We start from the raw sequence: 16911 nt of genomic DNA, 5'->3' as shown, positions 1-16911 counted from the left end.
TTTACATATATAATCAAGACTCAAATCAACCCCCCAAAAATGGCATGCACGTCCCTTTAAGTTGCAATCTAAAAAGTATTCAGATAGGATATTTATCAAACTGAGCTTTTTCGGGTAAAAAAAAAAGTCTTTTCAGCCCAAGATTTCATAGCCAAAGAATTAACTCATCTCTGAAATTCGAATATTGTATCCCTTCTGCATCAAATTTAGGTTTTTGTCTTAAATTTTCAATTTTCAACCTGGTTTCCCCCTGTCAGTGATGTAGGTAAGAGGGGCTGACATGGAAAAAGCATCTAGTTGTTGTTTGGATGGGACAATAAACCGAGGCCCTGTGCACATTAAATATCCCTCGACAGTAAGAAATCAAAAAAAGGAGGCTGATGCCTCTGTCATGACCAAATTTGCCTCATTGCAGAAAAGTAGGACGTAAAACAACATTCATTTCATTTTTGAAATTTGAATATTGTATCACTTGTGCATCTTTTCATGTTTTGGTTTTGCCTTAAATTTGGACTTGGAAATTGAATGATATCTTACGTTTCAGATAACTATACCATGGAGTATATCCAAGCAGACACAACAGGTAGATATGGCAAGCAAGGCTATGGCCTACATCCACATGTCATCTAAAACAGCCATTGAGAGACAATATTGTCATGAAAAGGAACCACTAAGATTCTATACTCCCCTGACCTTTATGGAGTTTGTACATATATTTAAAGTTGTAGCTGCCTTTACTGTTAGAGTAGAAAAGGTAAGCATAAATCGTGACTTTCTTCAAAAAATGTTTAAAAGAATTGTAAAGAGGTTTTTTAAAAAAATTTATGTGTATTCGGGCCACTGATAGCATCAATTTGCACCATTCCAATTTCCAATCAGATGTCTGTGATTCTTGCATTTCGACTAAAACTAATTGTTTGATGACATCACTAATGCAAAAATATGCTTTATCACATAAGGCCCTTTTTGATTAATAATAATAATAATAATAATAATAAATAATAAATAATAAATAAATAAATAAATAAATAAATAAATAAATAAATAAATAAATAAATAATGGCACAGAGTGGGACTTTGCAAATGTAGCAAATTGCACAAGACCCTGAAAAAATCAACCTTTGACAATAATTAGATCAAGTGCAAGAACAGTCTAAAGTTGAGAAATTTTCATTTTTTAGAAGATTCTTATACCGGAAGTAGACTTCAGACCTCACAAATGAAAGTATCAGCAGATAGTCAAGGTCAATGACCTTTGATCTTGTAAAGGAGAAGGTCTAAAAAGGTCAAGATCAAGAGATATACCTCATCAAAATTTCTAATTGCACACGACTATAAAACCGGAAGTTGACATAGGAAAGCAAATATAAAAGTATAAATAGATAGCCAATGGCAATGATGTTTGATCCTACAAAGGTCAAGGTCAACAAAGGTCAAGGTCAAAAATTGAAAATTTTGAATTTCCAAAACCTGTTCCTTTTTTTGAACTATAAAGCGGAAACAACCGAACTTCTAAGACAAAGTGGGTCAAAACATGAGATGATTGTATGTAAAGTTCCATTTTGAACAAACGTATACTTTGCGAGTTATGCTCCTGGCCAAAAATATCAATAATGAGTAATATAACCCGGATGTGCCACGCCCACCTTAATTTTTTTTTGCATGGGGTAATTGATATTCCAAATGTTACGTTGTGTTTCAAACTTCAAGCTTCTACATTATTCAGGTCAAAAGATATAGGTCACCAAATGTCAACAAAGGTCAAAATTGAAAAATGAAAATATCCAAATGTTAAAACCCGTTCCTTTTTGGAACTATAAAGCTGAAGCAACTGAGCTGTTAACACAAACTGGCCAACAGGATGAGGTAATTGTGTGCGAAGTCCCTTTATTATGCCCCAGTCCCAAAATGTAAACAATTAGTAATTCAACCCGGATGTGCCACGCCCACCCCAATTTTTGGGTCATAGGTGAATTCATATTCAAAGTGTCTAGTTGTATTCCAAATATCAAGGTTCTACATAAAATAGATCATAAGATATTCATACACCAAGATCATAAAAGACACAAATATGGTAAAAAAAACCTCAAATTTGAAAAAATCACGAATTTCAATTTTGCTTTAAAAAAAACGATTGTTATATATCTATGTAAAGTGCATGAGAAGCACATTAGGAAACCGAAAAAATTAACCCTCTAGGTAAATTAGGTCACATGCTAGAGCAGTCCAAAGTTGCGAATTTGGCTTTTTACGGATAGCTATAAAACCGGAAGTACATGTCGGAGGTCAAAGTATCAAATGATAGCCAAGGTCAATGACCATTGACCTTATGAAGGTCAAGGTCATCAAAGGTCAAGGTCACAAGAAATAAGCTTTCAAACTTTGAAAATATTCAACCGGAAGTTGCGAAAATGCAAAAGCAAAATTCAAAAATCGGCTCTCAACGTTTTGTGAACATTAGACAGCAGATTACATCGACACCAAATTTATGCAGATTTAGTTTATCCCTAAGGACTTATTTCGATTTTAAGAAAATTAGAAAATCAAGATGGCGGCCAAGGTATCACTTCCGGTCTGGATTTTATATTCTTCGTTTTTTTGTATTAGCATTTACTTACGACCTGCATAAATTCCGTTGACCTATTTCATTTACACCGGAAGTTATTCGACCGGAAGTAGTTTGTACTTTCAATTGATTCCACCTTCAAAACCGGAAGTGACTTCAAAACTCTGACTGTATCATATCATTTACTTTACAAATTTTCGAATTTCGTAATTTTTCAAGTGCTATCTGATCAGAAATTACAGCCAGATTTTAAAAATGAAAACCCGAAGAAAATCGATGCAAAAATGCGCCTTCTGGAACCAATTTACGAGTTTTTGCATATGTTGCACTGTGGCACTTACGGTTTTGCAAACTGTATAACTGTATTAGAAGCCCAGTTGCACAAGGCAATCTTCCCTGGGATCTTTCTACATAAAACATCATTAGTGACGTCATCAAACGCTTAGGCTTAGTTTTAGTGGAACCACAGACGTCTGATTGAAAAATGGAATAATGCAAATTGATGGTATCAGTGTCCCTAATACACATAAAAATATTTTTAATAAAACCTCTTTTAAATCCCTTTAAGTCTGACGCAAGATCAGGCTATTACAAACTTTATCTTATAGTATATAGTTTTAGTGGAAACCTCTTTACAATCCCTTTGGAATCCTACCAAAATCTACCACCTTATCTCAACTCTTGTAATTCTTGTCAAATTAAAATAAGTCCAAACCATCGTTCAATTTTTTCGTTATCTTTTATTTTTATTTTAGCCACTTCAGTTAGGGTCTTAAGACTGGCTTTTTAATCATTTGTCAAAATAACCTTTAGACCTAATCTGATGACATCTGCTTTAACCAATCAAACAGCCAGCACTGAACAGGGCAGAAATTTAATTGGATAAAGGAGGGTTACCGGTAGGTAAAAAGGTTATTTTGACAGTTTTAAAAGGCCAGTTTTAAAAAAGGCCAGTCTTTAGACCTGAACTTAAGTGGCTGTATTAAAAATAAAAGCAAATAAAAAACGAAATGAAAGTTTGGTCTTATTTCAATTAGACTGCTTTTATGAAAAATGGTTTAAATTGGAGTTTTTTGATATATAGATCAAAGCTAAGAAATATGAAGCAGCTCTCTGTAAGATAGATGAAGCCTTTGGAAGTATAGCTACCTACAAGAAAGAAGTGTCTTGTTTGGCACCAAAACATAAAAGTTCCATGGATACCATTCAAGATTTGGTAGAAAAAGTGGAATCCCAGAAACAACAGTACATACAGGTAGGAGATGGAACTGATCTGACCGGAGTGAATATTCTGAACACAATTTGATGAATTTTCTAAATTAAATTTGGAGAATTTTCTGAATTGAATTGGGTTTATATTCTGAAATAAATTGGGCAAATGTTCTAAACTGAATTGGGCAAATATATTGAACTGAATTGGGCAAATATATTGAACTGAATTGGGCAAATATAATGAACTTAATTGGGTTTATATTCTGAAATAAATTGGGCAAATGTTCTAAACTGAATTGGGCAAATATATTGAACGGAATTGGGCAAATATATTGAACTTAATTGGGCAAATATAATGAACTGAATTGGGCAAATATAATGAACTGAATTGGGCAAATATATTGAACTGAATTGGGCAAATATATTGAACTGAATTGGGCAAATATATTAAACTGAATTGGGCAAATATGTTCTAAACTGAATTGGGCAAATATAATGAACTGAATTGGGCAAATATATTGAACTTAATTGGGCAAATATATTGAACTTAATTGGGTTTATATTCTTAAATAAATTGGGCAAATGTTCTGAACTGAATTGGGCAAATATATTGAACTTAATTGGGCAAATATATTGAACTTAATTGGGTTTATATTCTTAAACAAATTGGGCAAATTTTCTAAACTGAATTGGGCAAATATATTGAACTGAATTGGGCAAATATACTGAACTGAATTGGGCAAATATAATGAACTGAATTGGGCAAATATAATGAACTTAATTGGGTTTATATTCTTAAATAAATTGGGCAAATATAATGAACTGAATTGGGTTTATATTCTTAAATAAATTGGGCAAATATAATGAACTGAATTGGGTTTATATTCTTAAATAAATTGGGCAAATGTTCTAAACTGAATTGGGCAAATATAATGAACTGAATTGGGCAAATATATTGAACTGAATTTGGCAAATATAATGAACTGAATTGGGCAAATATATTGAACTTAATTGGGCAAATATATTGAACTTAATTGGGCAAATATATTGAACTGAATTGGGCAAATATAATGAACTGAATTGGGCAAATATAATGAACTGAATTGGGCCCATATATTGAACTGAATTGGGCAAGTATATTGAATGTTGATTGATTTTGATTGTTGGTGGTTAATGTTGATTAATTTTGATTTAAGCAGTTAATCTTGATTGATTTTGATCGTAGGTGGTTAAAGTTGATTGATTTTGATTGTAGACGGTTAATTTTGATTGATTTTGATTGTAGATTGTTTATGTTGATTGATTTTGATTGTAGGCAGTTATTATTGATTGATTTTGATTGAAGGTAGGTAATGTTGATTGATTTTGATTGCAGGCATTAGAGAAATGTAAAACACAAGAAGATAAGATAGCTGAGATACAGTCCCCTCTAGAGCAGCTCCGTCGAACTACTCAGTTAGAATTTGACAAGGTATGTATGTTTCAATACCAGATGAATAACAACGGTGTCAAAATATCAGTACATACAGTCAGCGCACACTTACTGATTTATTATTATTATTGCCACTGGAATGACTCGCTCGGTTTTCTGTAGATCTACCATAAACAATATGTCATCCAGAAGTGAGCACGTGATATGTACATGGAATTCTATTGGTTGAGCTTTAACTAGGTCACGACAATTTATCGCGAACACCCACACACTTGCCGAAAAGGACATCATTTGATCAAACATGCCAGATATCTCCCGATCACTCCTGATTTTGTTGAAGGGCTGTCATGGACCATTTCACAATGGCCGCTTTGTCGGCATTAAAAAAATTGGTATATGTGCGCCAGCCTTAAGACAATACATTCATTATACTATTAAGAAATTATTGAAAGAAAAGACGCTTCTAAGCATGTTTCAATTAATTACTTAGTCTTATGGGTAATTCATATATCTTCACTGCAACTTAACACCAATTTGCCCCTCCGAATATATTACTTGCCCTCCCCCCTCACCAGGTATTTACCAGAGCATTGGATTGGTAAAATATTCTAATGACCTAGAGCAATTGTTCTAAAAAAATTTAATAAGATCATGAATGACATGTGACAAACTGAAAGGAAGTCTAATCTAATGGTATTTACCAGAGCATTGGATTAGTTGAATATTCTTAATGACCTAGAACAAATGTTGTATAAAAATTTAATCAGATCATGAATAGCATGTGACAAAGTGATAGGAAGTCTAATCATTTTTATTTAAAATTCAGGTGAACCCTAGTTACGAAGCAGCTCAAGAAGTATTAAAGTCTATTAACAAGGCTGATATAGATGAGGTCAAGACCTTTAATGATCCACCAGAGGGGGTCAAATTTGTTATCAAAGCCATCTGTCTTTTGTTCAACAGACCTGAAGAGTAAGTAATCTGGGGTTGCGCTCGATTGCAGAGTTCTGAACTGGTACTGTCTGTTCCATTTGTGCCCTCAATCGAATTGTTTGAAAGTAGATAGGTCACATTCAAAATTTCCCCATCTATTTCTGTTTGTCTTCAATGACATATATGATGGAGCAAAATACTGTTGCGCTCGATTGAAGAGTTCTGAACAAGTTCCGTCTGTTCCAATTCTTCATCCGTTCTACGGTATGGAAGCAAAATATGTCACATTCAAAATTTTCCTGTCTATTTACTTCTCCGCATATTCGCCATTTTCCAGGTTGATTTGGATCTTAAATATCTGTAAATAGTCTTCAGAAGTACTAGAAATGTTTGAATATCACAAAATTCCTTCAAAAATATCTCATACTAGAAATTTCTCTATTTCTATATATATGAAAATAGATAATTCTGGACACACATGGATTTGAAGGCTCAAATTTCGACACTTAGCTTAGAAAACGATTACTGATTAGCTTAGCTAAAAAATTCCCGGTTCTGAGACTAATGTTTGATTGATCAAACGGATGGCAAACCTGTCCCCTTAACTTATAACTCAAAAAAATTGCATTGGCTATAAAGCTTCATTTTGATTTTTTTTTTTTCAGGTGGTCTGAGGGAAAGTTGTTACTTCTGAAAGAGAATTTTATTCAAGAGATGATCTTTTACAATAAAGACAATATACCACCACATATCTATAAAGCATTGCAGAAGTACATCTTCGACCCTATCTTTAATCCTGATATTTTGAAGAAGCATAGCAGTGCCATCGCCTCATTATGTCTATGGGTTCATGCTATTTATAAATACATTGAAATTCATAGACAGATGAGGCCACATTTAAAAAATTTGTCACTGGCTCAAACAGAATTCAATAAGGTAAGAAATGCATGGATTTTAGTTTTCAAAATTCCTCATGCAGTCTAATTAAAATTAGACCAAACTTTAGTTCAGTTTTTTCATTAGCGTTTATTTTTAATACAGTCACATCAGTTAGGGTCTAACGACAGCCCTCTAGAACGTTCTTCAAATTAACCTCTTGACCTAACTCAATGACATCTGCCTTAAACAATCAAGTTTCTACCCTCTCCGGTGCTAAAATTTTGTGACGTGGTGTTTATCAGGTTAAGTCAAAAGGTTAATTTGACAAACGTTAAAGAGGGCTGTCATGAGACCCTAACTGAAGTGGCTATATTAAAAATAAAAGCTTATAAAAAAAAAAATGGAACGAAAGTTTGGCCAAATTTTAATTAGACTGTTCTTCACACCGATTCCTTGCTTCTGTTCAACAAGTCTACCAAATATTCACAGAGTCAACTTCATACTCCTGTGCACTGAGAGAAATTAATTGGTTTTATGCTTAAAGTTGTACATTGCAAACCAGCTGACCAAAAATGTTCAATCCAGCTGTGCTAATGTAGGGGTCGCTTGATTGGTGAGTTTTGCATGTTTAATAAAACGAGTTGGAGCAGAGTTCAGAACGCGTTCCAGGTGTGCCCCAAAAAAATAGTAGATTCAGACAGAATTCAAATTGCAGGAGAAAGAAGAAAAAAATTGAAAATTTTGAAAGTCACATATCTGCATTCGTAACGTTCGTTTTTGGGCAGAATCAGAACAGACAGAAACTGTTCAGAACTCTCCAATCGAATGCCTCCCTATGGTGATTATATATCCAAAAACATGTATCCCAATGGCAACAGAATGTATGATATTTATTTGTAGGCTCAAGGTAAATTAGGTCAGTTAAGAATAACAGCTAATAAACTGAAATCTTCATTAGAACGTGAAATAACAGCTCATAAAGAAGCAATGAAAGAAGCGAAAGCCATAGAAAAGAAGATACAGGTCAGACAGCCATTTTCCAACCAATTTTTTTTACATATTTACATGACCTATTCAAATAACAGACATTAATACAACTGTAGCTTAGAAGGCTAAGACATTGAAAATTGAGGTCATTTGCTAAAGCAGTGAAAGTTTGAGGTCATTTTCTAGAGCAATGAAAATTGAGGTCATTTGCTAGCAAGAGTAGTGAAAGTCTGTGATCATTTGCTAGCTAGAGCAGTGAAAATTGCGGTCATTTGTTAGCTAGAGCAGTGAAAATTGAGTTCATTTGCAAAAGCAGTGAAAATTGAGGTCATTTTCTAGAGCAGTGAAAGTTTGAAGTCATTTGCTAAAGCAGTGAAAATTGAGGTCATTTGCTAGCTAGAGCACTGAAAATTGAGGGTCATTTGCAAGAGCAATGAAAATTGGAATCATTTGCTAGAACAATGAAAGTTTGAGGTCATTTGCTAGCTGGAGCAGTGTTGCATGTTAAAGATCCTTCAACAGTTTGAAATTGGAAAAGAGAAGGCTACCACCGCTGTCCTGGCAAAATTTTCCTTCATTGATCACTGCATGGTGTTACCACTCTTCATTAGCCCAATTAGGTACTGGAGAAGTAGGGCGTAAAACTGCATTCATTTCATTTCATTGAACCATTCCACAATTCATGTTGAATGACCATTTCTGCTGACAGTACCTCAGTCCCATTGGTTTCCTTAATTTTCTATGTGTACTGGGGACACTGATAGTTTGCACTATTCCAATTTTTAGTCAGACATCTGTTGTTCCTGTAATTCTACTAAAACTAATTGTTTGATGACATCACTAATTATAATGTTAAAAGTATGCTGACGTACACCTCAGGATCAGTGTCCCCAATACACATATAAAATTTACAAAACCTCTTTACAATCCCTTTAACTGAATGTTTCGATTACAGGGTGTGGAAAGGAAGATAGCTAGAGCTAGTAATCTGATGGGCAATATGTCAATGCAACATTTCCTATGGAGGTCAGAGTTAAAGAAAGCCAGACGTCATATTCGTGCTGCACCTGGAGATGCCTTAATCACTGCAGCTTGTGTCTGCTACCACGGTCCTTTAGAGGATAAATTCCGTTCAGAACTGCTAGCTGATTGGCTGGATCGATGTCGTCAAGGTCTCTTTGATACCCAATCTTTGGTAGATCACAGTTTTTATTCAACCATGTCCAAAGTTAACTTGTTGAAAGTTCCAGAAAATGGAAAAAAATCACCAGAAAAATCCAGTCCTCAAGTGAAGACTTTCAGATACATATCAGCCGTTTACGACAGTCGAAAATATTACAAATCAGAATTGAAGCGTCAAGACACGATGGAGAGTGTCATACCAAATATTGAAATAGATGAAGAAGATGACAAATCAGATTTATCTCCCTTGTCAGTCAGACCTGGCTACACCTTACAAAGTATTCTCAGCGATTTTGATGAATTGAGTGATTGGAGAATGAACAACCTTCCCACTGATCTTCATTCGGTACAAAATGCACTTCTGATGCGTGTGAGTTGCTTTAATCGTAAACACTGTTGGCCACTGTTGATAGACCCCGACAACCAGGCTGAAATGTGGGTTAAAGCTGTACAGAAGAGTTCTAATATTTTTACTGAAAGAGATGTACTGGATGATCCAAATGAATATGTTGCTGGTAGGTTATCCAGTTTTGTTTACTTTCTGGGCCAACAAAGGCGTATGAAGATGGCAATGCCAAGTTGCATAATTTTCAACTGTTAAGATATCTTTAAAGGGACAGGTGCACCATTTCAGGGGAGTTTATTTGAGTCTTGAGAAATATATTGTCTTCAGAAGTACTAGTAATGTATGAAAATTCCATAATGTTTTCAAAAATATCTGAAACTAGGAATTTCTATTTCTATAAGCTCATATGTCTTTTCTATATATGGCAGTGTAGACCTCAAGAAAAGTCTTTTAAACTTTCGAATGTGGATAATTCTGGATAGACATGGATTTGAAGATTGAAACTTCGACAGTGAGCTGTGAACACTATAACTAATTGGCTTAGCTAAAAAATTCCTTTTTCTGAGACTAAGGTACAATGAGTTAAAAAAAAATGGCTCCCTGGTCCTTTAACAAACACAGATTGAAACACATTGGACCTTTGTTTTTCCTCTCACCTGATTGGAAATTGGGAGAGATCACATGATATACTATACATATTTCTTGCAGGAATGCCACTACCATCAAATCCTGATTCTATAGAAAGTGGTGATACAGTATATCAGGAACATCCCCCTAGTCGTGGCACCATGTTAACTTTCTCAGATGTGACGGAATTCTCCATTCCTGACAACTATACTGTCATTACAGAAACAAGGTAGGTTGTTAAACTGTGCACTTAACATTCTAAATGACTTCACCTGACTTTATTGACCTTAATATTTTTAAACTTACCTTGACATTTCCATCTGACCCTGACATTTCATATATTTTAATTGACCTTTACATTTCCCTCTGACCTTGACATTTTTAGACAGACCTTGATATTTTTAAACAGCCTTGATATTTCCATCTGACCTTAACCATTTATCTGACCTTGATATTTTTAAACTGACCTTTACATTTCCATCTGATCTTAACATTTCTATCTGACCTTGATTTTTTTTTTAAACTGACCTTGACATTTTCATATGACCTTGACATTTACATCTAACCCATGACATTTACATCTGATCTTGACATGCTGTGACTGGTCTCTCTGAATTTCATTTATTTTAGACTGAATTCAACCTTATGTGCTTAGATTGGACTAGTTTAAGTGACCTTTACCTCTTTTATTAACTGTGACCTGATTTAATTGACCTTGACCTCATTACATAATTTCAGTCGTGGTATGGGGTCTCGTCAATCAACAACAAACAGTGATGAGTTGAGACCAGTAACATCTGTTACCAATAGTTGGAAGAATTATAATTTACGAGCTGATAGTTCTATAGACCATCCTGAACATAATCTATGGATTATTGAGGCAGATGATCCTCAGATAAATAGTCGGCTGATTAATGCTATAGTACATGGTTAGTATTTTTGATGCCACGAACACTGGTTTCTTAATGTGAGCTCAAATACAATAAAAGCTGTCGGTGTTGCTTTTAGGGCAAGACATAGTCCGCAAGTAGTGTATTTAGGGGGAATACAATTGAGCCATGATCCTCTCTTCATGCCTGTGAAAGGTCTGTTTTGAAGTGAAAATTATGCCTTCTAAATGCTCAAAATTCATCTCAGGCCATCTTAAATCTGTTGGACTTGCTGGACTTCTGGATTGCTATTCATATAAGCATGAGAATTTTCAGTATTCATTTTTTCAGCAAACAGCTATCACTATATTACGTATTTATGAATTAATAGGTGTAACAGTGTTAGTGACTCATCTTGAGAGGAAGCCGCTAGATCCTCTGTTCCGTGGGTTATTATTAAAACAGTTTTATGTTGATAAAGATGGTAATAGAGTAGTACATGTAGCTGGTGTTGAATTCAGATATCACCCAGACTTCTGTCTTTATCTCAGCACCACTTTACCAGTTTTTTTGAAAGGTGAGTCCTCTATTTTGAGATTTGGCGGTTAGCAACAACTAGTTGATCAATAGTTTCAAACAAGACCTGTAGCTAGCCCAGGATCTCAGGGAGGGTCAAACTTTTTAAAAGGTGAGTTCAATTATGTGACTCAGTGAGTCATTCCAATGATCTTAATTTTTCAAAGGGGGGCCCCACTAGAAACGGGCATGGTTCCAAAATCCTGTTTTGAATTATCATGCTTTAACTCCATTTAATAGCTTAGGTTCTTAAAGAGACAGATGCGCCATTTCTTTTGACCAATCATACTTTACTCTCAGAAACGGGAATGTTTTAGCGTAGCCAATCTGTAATAGTGTCCTAGGAGATTCATACCCTTTATTATACCAGATTTTAATTGCAATCTTGTTTTTAGGTGATGGTTTGCATCATTTCCCACTGCATAGGCTGTGTGTTATCAACATGTCTATCTCAGATGAAGCTATTATCAACAGACTACTGTTTGAAACAATGAAAGTGGAACGAAAGGAATTTGAAGGACAGAAAAGATCAAATGAAAATGACATTATTTTACATCGACAAATGTTAGCCAAAGAACATGTAAGTTAGTAATTTTAGCTTGAATGGAGTCTTATGTCCTACTTTTCTGCACCATGTGGGCTAATGAAGACAGGCAACGCCATGCAGGGTGCAATGAGTGAAATTTTACCAGGACAGTATTAGCCTTCTCTTTTTTGATTCCAACTGTCGAGGGATCTTTAACGTGTCCAGCCTGTAGCACACATTCGCCTCAGTTTATTGTCTCATTAATTTGAACCATTCTTATTTTCAATCAGACGTCGGTGGTTCCTGCAATTCCACTAAAACTAAGTGTTTTATGATGTCATTAATCACAAAATATGCTTGTATTTCGTAAGGCATTCTTGTGATTAGTGATGTCATCAAACACTAAGTTGAAGTGGAATTGCAGGGACCGCAGGTGATTGATTGAATAATGGAACGGTGCAAATTGATGCTATCAGTGTCTCCGATACACAAACAAAATTTAGAAAACCTTTTAATAATCCCCTTAACTGTTTTCTAGGAAATCATAAGAGAAAAGACTCTACATCTGGATGTACCGTTACTGGATGACAGAACAATGTTAGAATCCTTGATTACTTGTCAAAATAATGTTGAGAAAAACAAGATCATTCTAGAAGAAACACGCTATATGGGCAACCATCTTGAAGGAAAGTTCACCTACTATGTACCAATGTTGATGAAGGCCACCATGTTGTTTAATATATTAAAAGAATTAAGTGTGTTGTCTCCTTGCTACTACATGTCTTTCCACAAATTTGTTGAAATTTTCTCTCAAGTTGTGGCCAGCAGAGATAGAGGCAAAGGTGCTGTTGGTGAGTTGGTCATTTCTGTAATTCTAACTTTAAGGGACAAGATTCACCATTTTTTTGACCAATCTCTGTCCCTTTAAAGAGTTGGCTTTTGTTGACTTACAATTTTGGTGAATTGTCTGCCATCATCATTTTCCTCTCAATTTTGCAGGGGCAACACCAGCTAGAGCTCAAGAACTATCAGATGCAACAACATCGGCCATTTTGAAATATTCAGCAATGATGATGTTTGAAGAGCACTATAATCAATTGTGTCTGCTACTGGCCCTGGAACATATGGTAATGATACAGAAGGCTTCCACTAAAGAAATGAGTCTGTTTGTCAATGGGTTTGAGAAATGTGGAGTAGATGAATCAGGTCTTCTGCAACACAAACCTGAGTGGATTGAGAATAAGGTAAGCCATTTTCTCATGAGGCTGGCAGGAACGTAACTGATAAAAATACAAAGTGATACGATGTTAACTACAACTTTATTAATGTTAACTATCGATGACAAAACGAACACTTACAAAATGGCGCCCTGACAAAAAAGCATGCAGAATATGCCTCACTATCGATTTTTGACAAATTTGACATATCTTTGTGGTCTGTAGGCTGAGACTCAGTTACCTACAAACCTTTCCCACAAACGAAAGAAAGTTATTGTTTTGGATTTGGATTTTCAATTGAGGTCAGAGTTGGATGCATCCAATATGAGGTTTAAATTTTTTTAATTGCATAGCTGATAAATTATAGAACTTGATAAGGATTTTTTATTTATAAGGCTTCAACTTATACCCCTTTCGTACTTCAAAGTAATATGGTTCTTTCCAGTAAATCGGCTATCCAGATAGGATTGCAGTGCGAAAGCTGCTATCCAGATAGGATTGCAGTGCAAAAGTGGCTATCCAGATAGGATTGCAGTGTGAAAGTGGCTATCCAGATAGGATTGCAGTGTGAAAGTGGCTATCCAGATAGGATTGCAGTGCGAAAGTGGCTATCCAGATAGGATTGCAGCGCAAAGCGGTTATAACAAAATTCTAATTATTATTCTATTACTAACATTTGGTGACATTAACTTGATGCTTTCAAATTTCCTCTCGTTAATGAAACTTGCTTGCTTTGAATTGTTTTGATTTGAATTGTTTTGCTTCCTTATAGGTGTGGGTTGATTTAAATGTTTTGGAATCTTTACATCCAGTATTACAAGGTCTGTGTGATTCCATCAGAGAATTTTCTACAGAATGGAAGGAATATTTTCAGGTAATTTGTCAAAATTGTTGTTTGCATGATCAATCATATTCTATAGAAATTTAACCCTTGCCTTTCTTGTGAAGTTCAGACTTGTTGTGGATTGGTTCTTTCCGGAACTAAATAACCACAGCTAATATCTGTAAAAAGTTTTGTTCATATTTCAATGGACAGGGGCAGACCTCGAAGGCAAGACCTTAAGGGCCAAAGCACCTTGAAGCTGGGAGACTGCCAGAGGGCCCCGAGAAGCAGACAATTTTCAGAGGGCCGGAGATGAATTTTGAGCATTTAGAGGGCTTAATTTTCACTTCAAAATAAGACCTTTCCCAATTCTCCCAACCCCTAAATACGATACTGGAAATAGATTATATTGTGAAAAAGAGGTAATGTGTGTTTCAGCTTCCAATAGTTCTGATGAATCCAGTACCAGGAATTAACCTTCAAGAGTTGACAGCCTTCCAGAAATGTCTGATTTGGAAGATGGCTCAACCACAAAGGGTACGTTGATTATTTTTCTTCGTGCAAATCAAATTGTTTCTTTGGTTTGGCTCCATTGGGAGCCACTGTGGCTCAGTGAGTTAGACACTTGCTCGCTACCTGGAGGTCCAGGGTTCAATCCTGGCTGTCCTGGCAAAATTTCCCTCATTGCACACTGCATGGCATTGCACACTTCATTAGCTCAATCATCATTTTAAGATACTCTGTGATATAAAGAAAAAACATTGAATGATATTCTTATTCCTATTTTAAAGGAATTATACAATTTTCTTACATTTCCTAGTACTTGTGAAGACTATTTACATATATTCAAGACTCAAATCAACCCCACAAAATGGCTCACCTGTCCCTTTAATTTTGAAAATCCAAGCTTATTTGAATTATTATATTTTAAAAGACAGTTTTGACTTACTATGTTTGTATAATTTTAGTTGAGCGAACTAAGTCAAGTAATAGTGAATTATGAACTAGGTAGTGTGGTCTCACCAGCTGATCATTATAATATCAATACAGTGTATTCCTACACCAACCAATTTACACCTACATTACTCTTACTCCCTAGTTCTCGACCTCACAACCTAGCTACCACAGGTAAACTTTTCTACAATGTTTAACGATTTATTTAAGGTCGTTTTCCTCTGCTGTGGGATAGGGAGCCACGGTGGCTTAGTGAGTTAGACGCATGCTCGCTAACCTGAAGGCCCAGGGTTTAATCCTGGCTACCTTAGGATTTTTCAATCTGGCTGACATGGAAAAAGCAACATGTCGATCAGATGGGACAATAAACCTAGGCCCAGTGTGCTAGAGGCTGTGCACGTTACAGATCTCTGGACAGTTGAAAATCAGAAAGAGTAGGCTAATGGTGCTGTCTTGGCAAAATTTCTCTCATTGCACTCTGCATGGCATGCCAACTAGTCTCTAGATGAAATAATACAACTACTTGTCTTGTGTTTCATGAAACCTTTTGTACATGTAAACAACAATGCAAACTGGAAGAACAGATCACCTCTAAAAGCTTAAGATTCCTGCCAAGGAGTGGTTTATCCCTATTAATAGGATACCTAAAGATCGCCGGATTACATCTGACTGTGGTAGAGTCAGAATACATTAACCACTTCTTACTACCACTAGCATGCCATTATCGAGCCTACGTTAAAGATGGGTTCCCTTATTTTTATTAATGCTAATACTTAAATGAATAGTTCTAATGACTTGGAAAAATACCAGTTTGTCTCACATGTCCATAATTAATTCATAATTAACTAAATTAGAAGAGAATTACCAGCAGAATTCTAATGAGTGACTGATCAAGAAAGGTCAAAAAGTCTTTTTTGTTTATCTAGAATGTACAAGCTACATTGACATTTATAATTGGTTAAGACTCTTCATTATATGCAATAAGAACATAATGATATGATAAAGAATATATGATAAGTCCTTAGAAACACCAATTAATCAAATAGTTTGCTTACTTTGACACTAAAAAATAACGAAACCCATCTTTAATGACTTATCAAACTGCATCCTACATAGGACTGGGTATTGATTACCAAATTGAGATTGATTATCGTTGGCAGACTACCGATCAATAATCAATCAATAATCAAAATAATTTAATTTAGAAACCTTCTAAATACTAAATTAAAAATATGCCAAAACTCTTAATTTCATGGGTTATTTTTGCGTAATAGAAGTATATTATTATAGTTTATTGTGGGTGTGTTCTATGCTGAAGGGAAACTATGTGGAAGAGATAACTACTTGTTAACGGGTACAGTGGAGAATATGTAACTTTGACCTATAATCGATTATGAAATTTGACAATCCATCATCAAAATTGTAAATTCTTAATGTTGATAATCGATTAATTCAATCATTTTACCTACAGCTATGAGAGAAATGTTCAAAGTCTGTTCTCAATTTTTTTTTAGGTCATCCGTATATTAATCCTATTCATGAAGTCAAACGTTTAGCTAAGACTATAGGTATGGAAGGTAAAGTTCGTATTATTAATTTCGGAGTAGAATCTGAGTTAAACGAAGTATTAAATGCTCTGAATGACTGTATACAGAATGGTTATTGGTTGGTTCTACAGAACTACCATCTTGCTGAAAACATTGATGAAGAGTTTCTGGTGATTTTGAAGGTAGGCCAATATTGGAATTACTTGTGAGTTTTGATTGGATATTTTTCTTTTCT

The 16911-nt window shown here is 35.1% G+C and overlaps 1 protein-coding gene across 1 annotated transcript in view; it reads left to right on the top strand.

Moving 5' to 3' along the window:
* The window catches only part of LOTGIDRAFT_173233 (hypothetical protein), a gene marked incomplete at both ends in the record, with an annotated part of 90802 nt that overhangs the window by 65482 nt on the left and 8409 nt on the right, over window positions 1–16911 (top strand). Inside the window, 17 exons of the mRNA XM_009050694.1 lie at window positions 545–754; window positions 3651–3821; window positions 5154–5249; window positions 6037–6182; window positions 6809–7079; window positions 7923–8045; window positions 8965–9706; window positions 10246–10393; window positions 10903–11093; window positions 11425–11610; window positions 12005–12189; window positions 12674–12986; window positions 13135–13379; window positions 14125–14226; window positions 14614–14712; window positions 15144–15303; window positions 16644–16858. Of these exons, the coding sequence (XP_009048942.1) occupies window positions 545–754; window positions 3651–3821; window positions 5154–5249; window positions 6037–6182; window positions 6809–7079; window positions 7923–8045; window positions 8965–9706; window positions 10246–10393; window positions 10903–11093; window positions 11425–11610; window positions 12005–12189; window positions 12674–12986; window positions 13135–13379; window positions 14125–14226; window positions 14614–14712; window positions 15144–15303; window positions 16644–16858 (3603 nt within the window). The remainder of the gene's footprint in view (window positions 1–544; window positions 755–3650; window positions 3822–5153; window positions 5250–6036; window positions 6183–6808; window positions 7080–7922; window positions 8046–8964; window positions 9707–10245; window positions 10394–10902; window positions 11094–11424; window positions 11611–12004; window positions 12190–12673; window positions 12987–13134; window positions 13380–14124; window positions 14227–14613; window positions 14713–15143; window positions 15304–16643; window positions 16859–16911) is intronic.

The sequence above is a fragment of the Lottia gigantea genome (genome assembly GCF_000327385.1).
Source record: "Lottia gigantea unplaced genomic scaffold LOTGIsca_152, whole genome shotgun sequence".
In the NCBI taxonomy this organism is placed as follows: Eukaryota; Metazoa; Mollusca; class Gastropoda; family Lottiidae; genus Lottia; species Lottia gigantea.
Note: the sequence above shows the minus strand (reverse complement) of the source record. Positions and strands in the feature narration are given on the sequence as shown.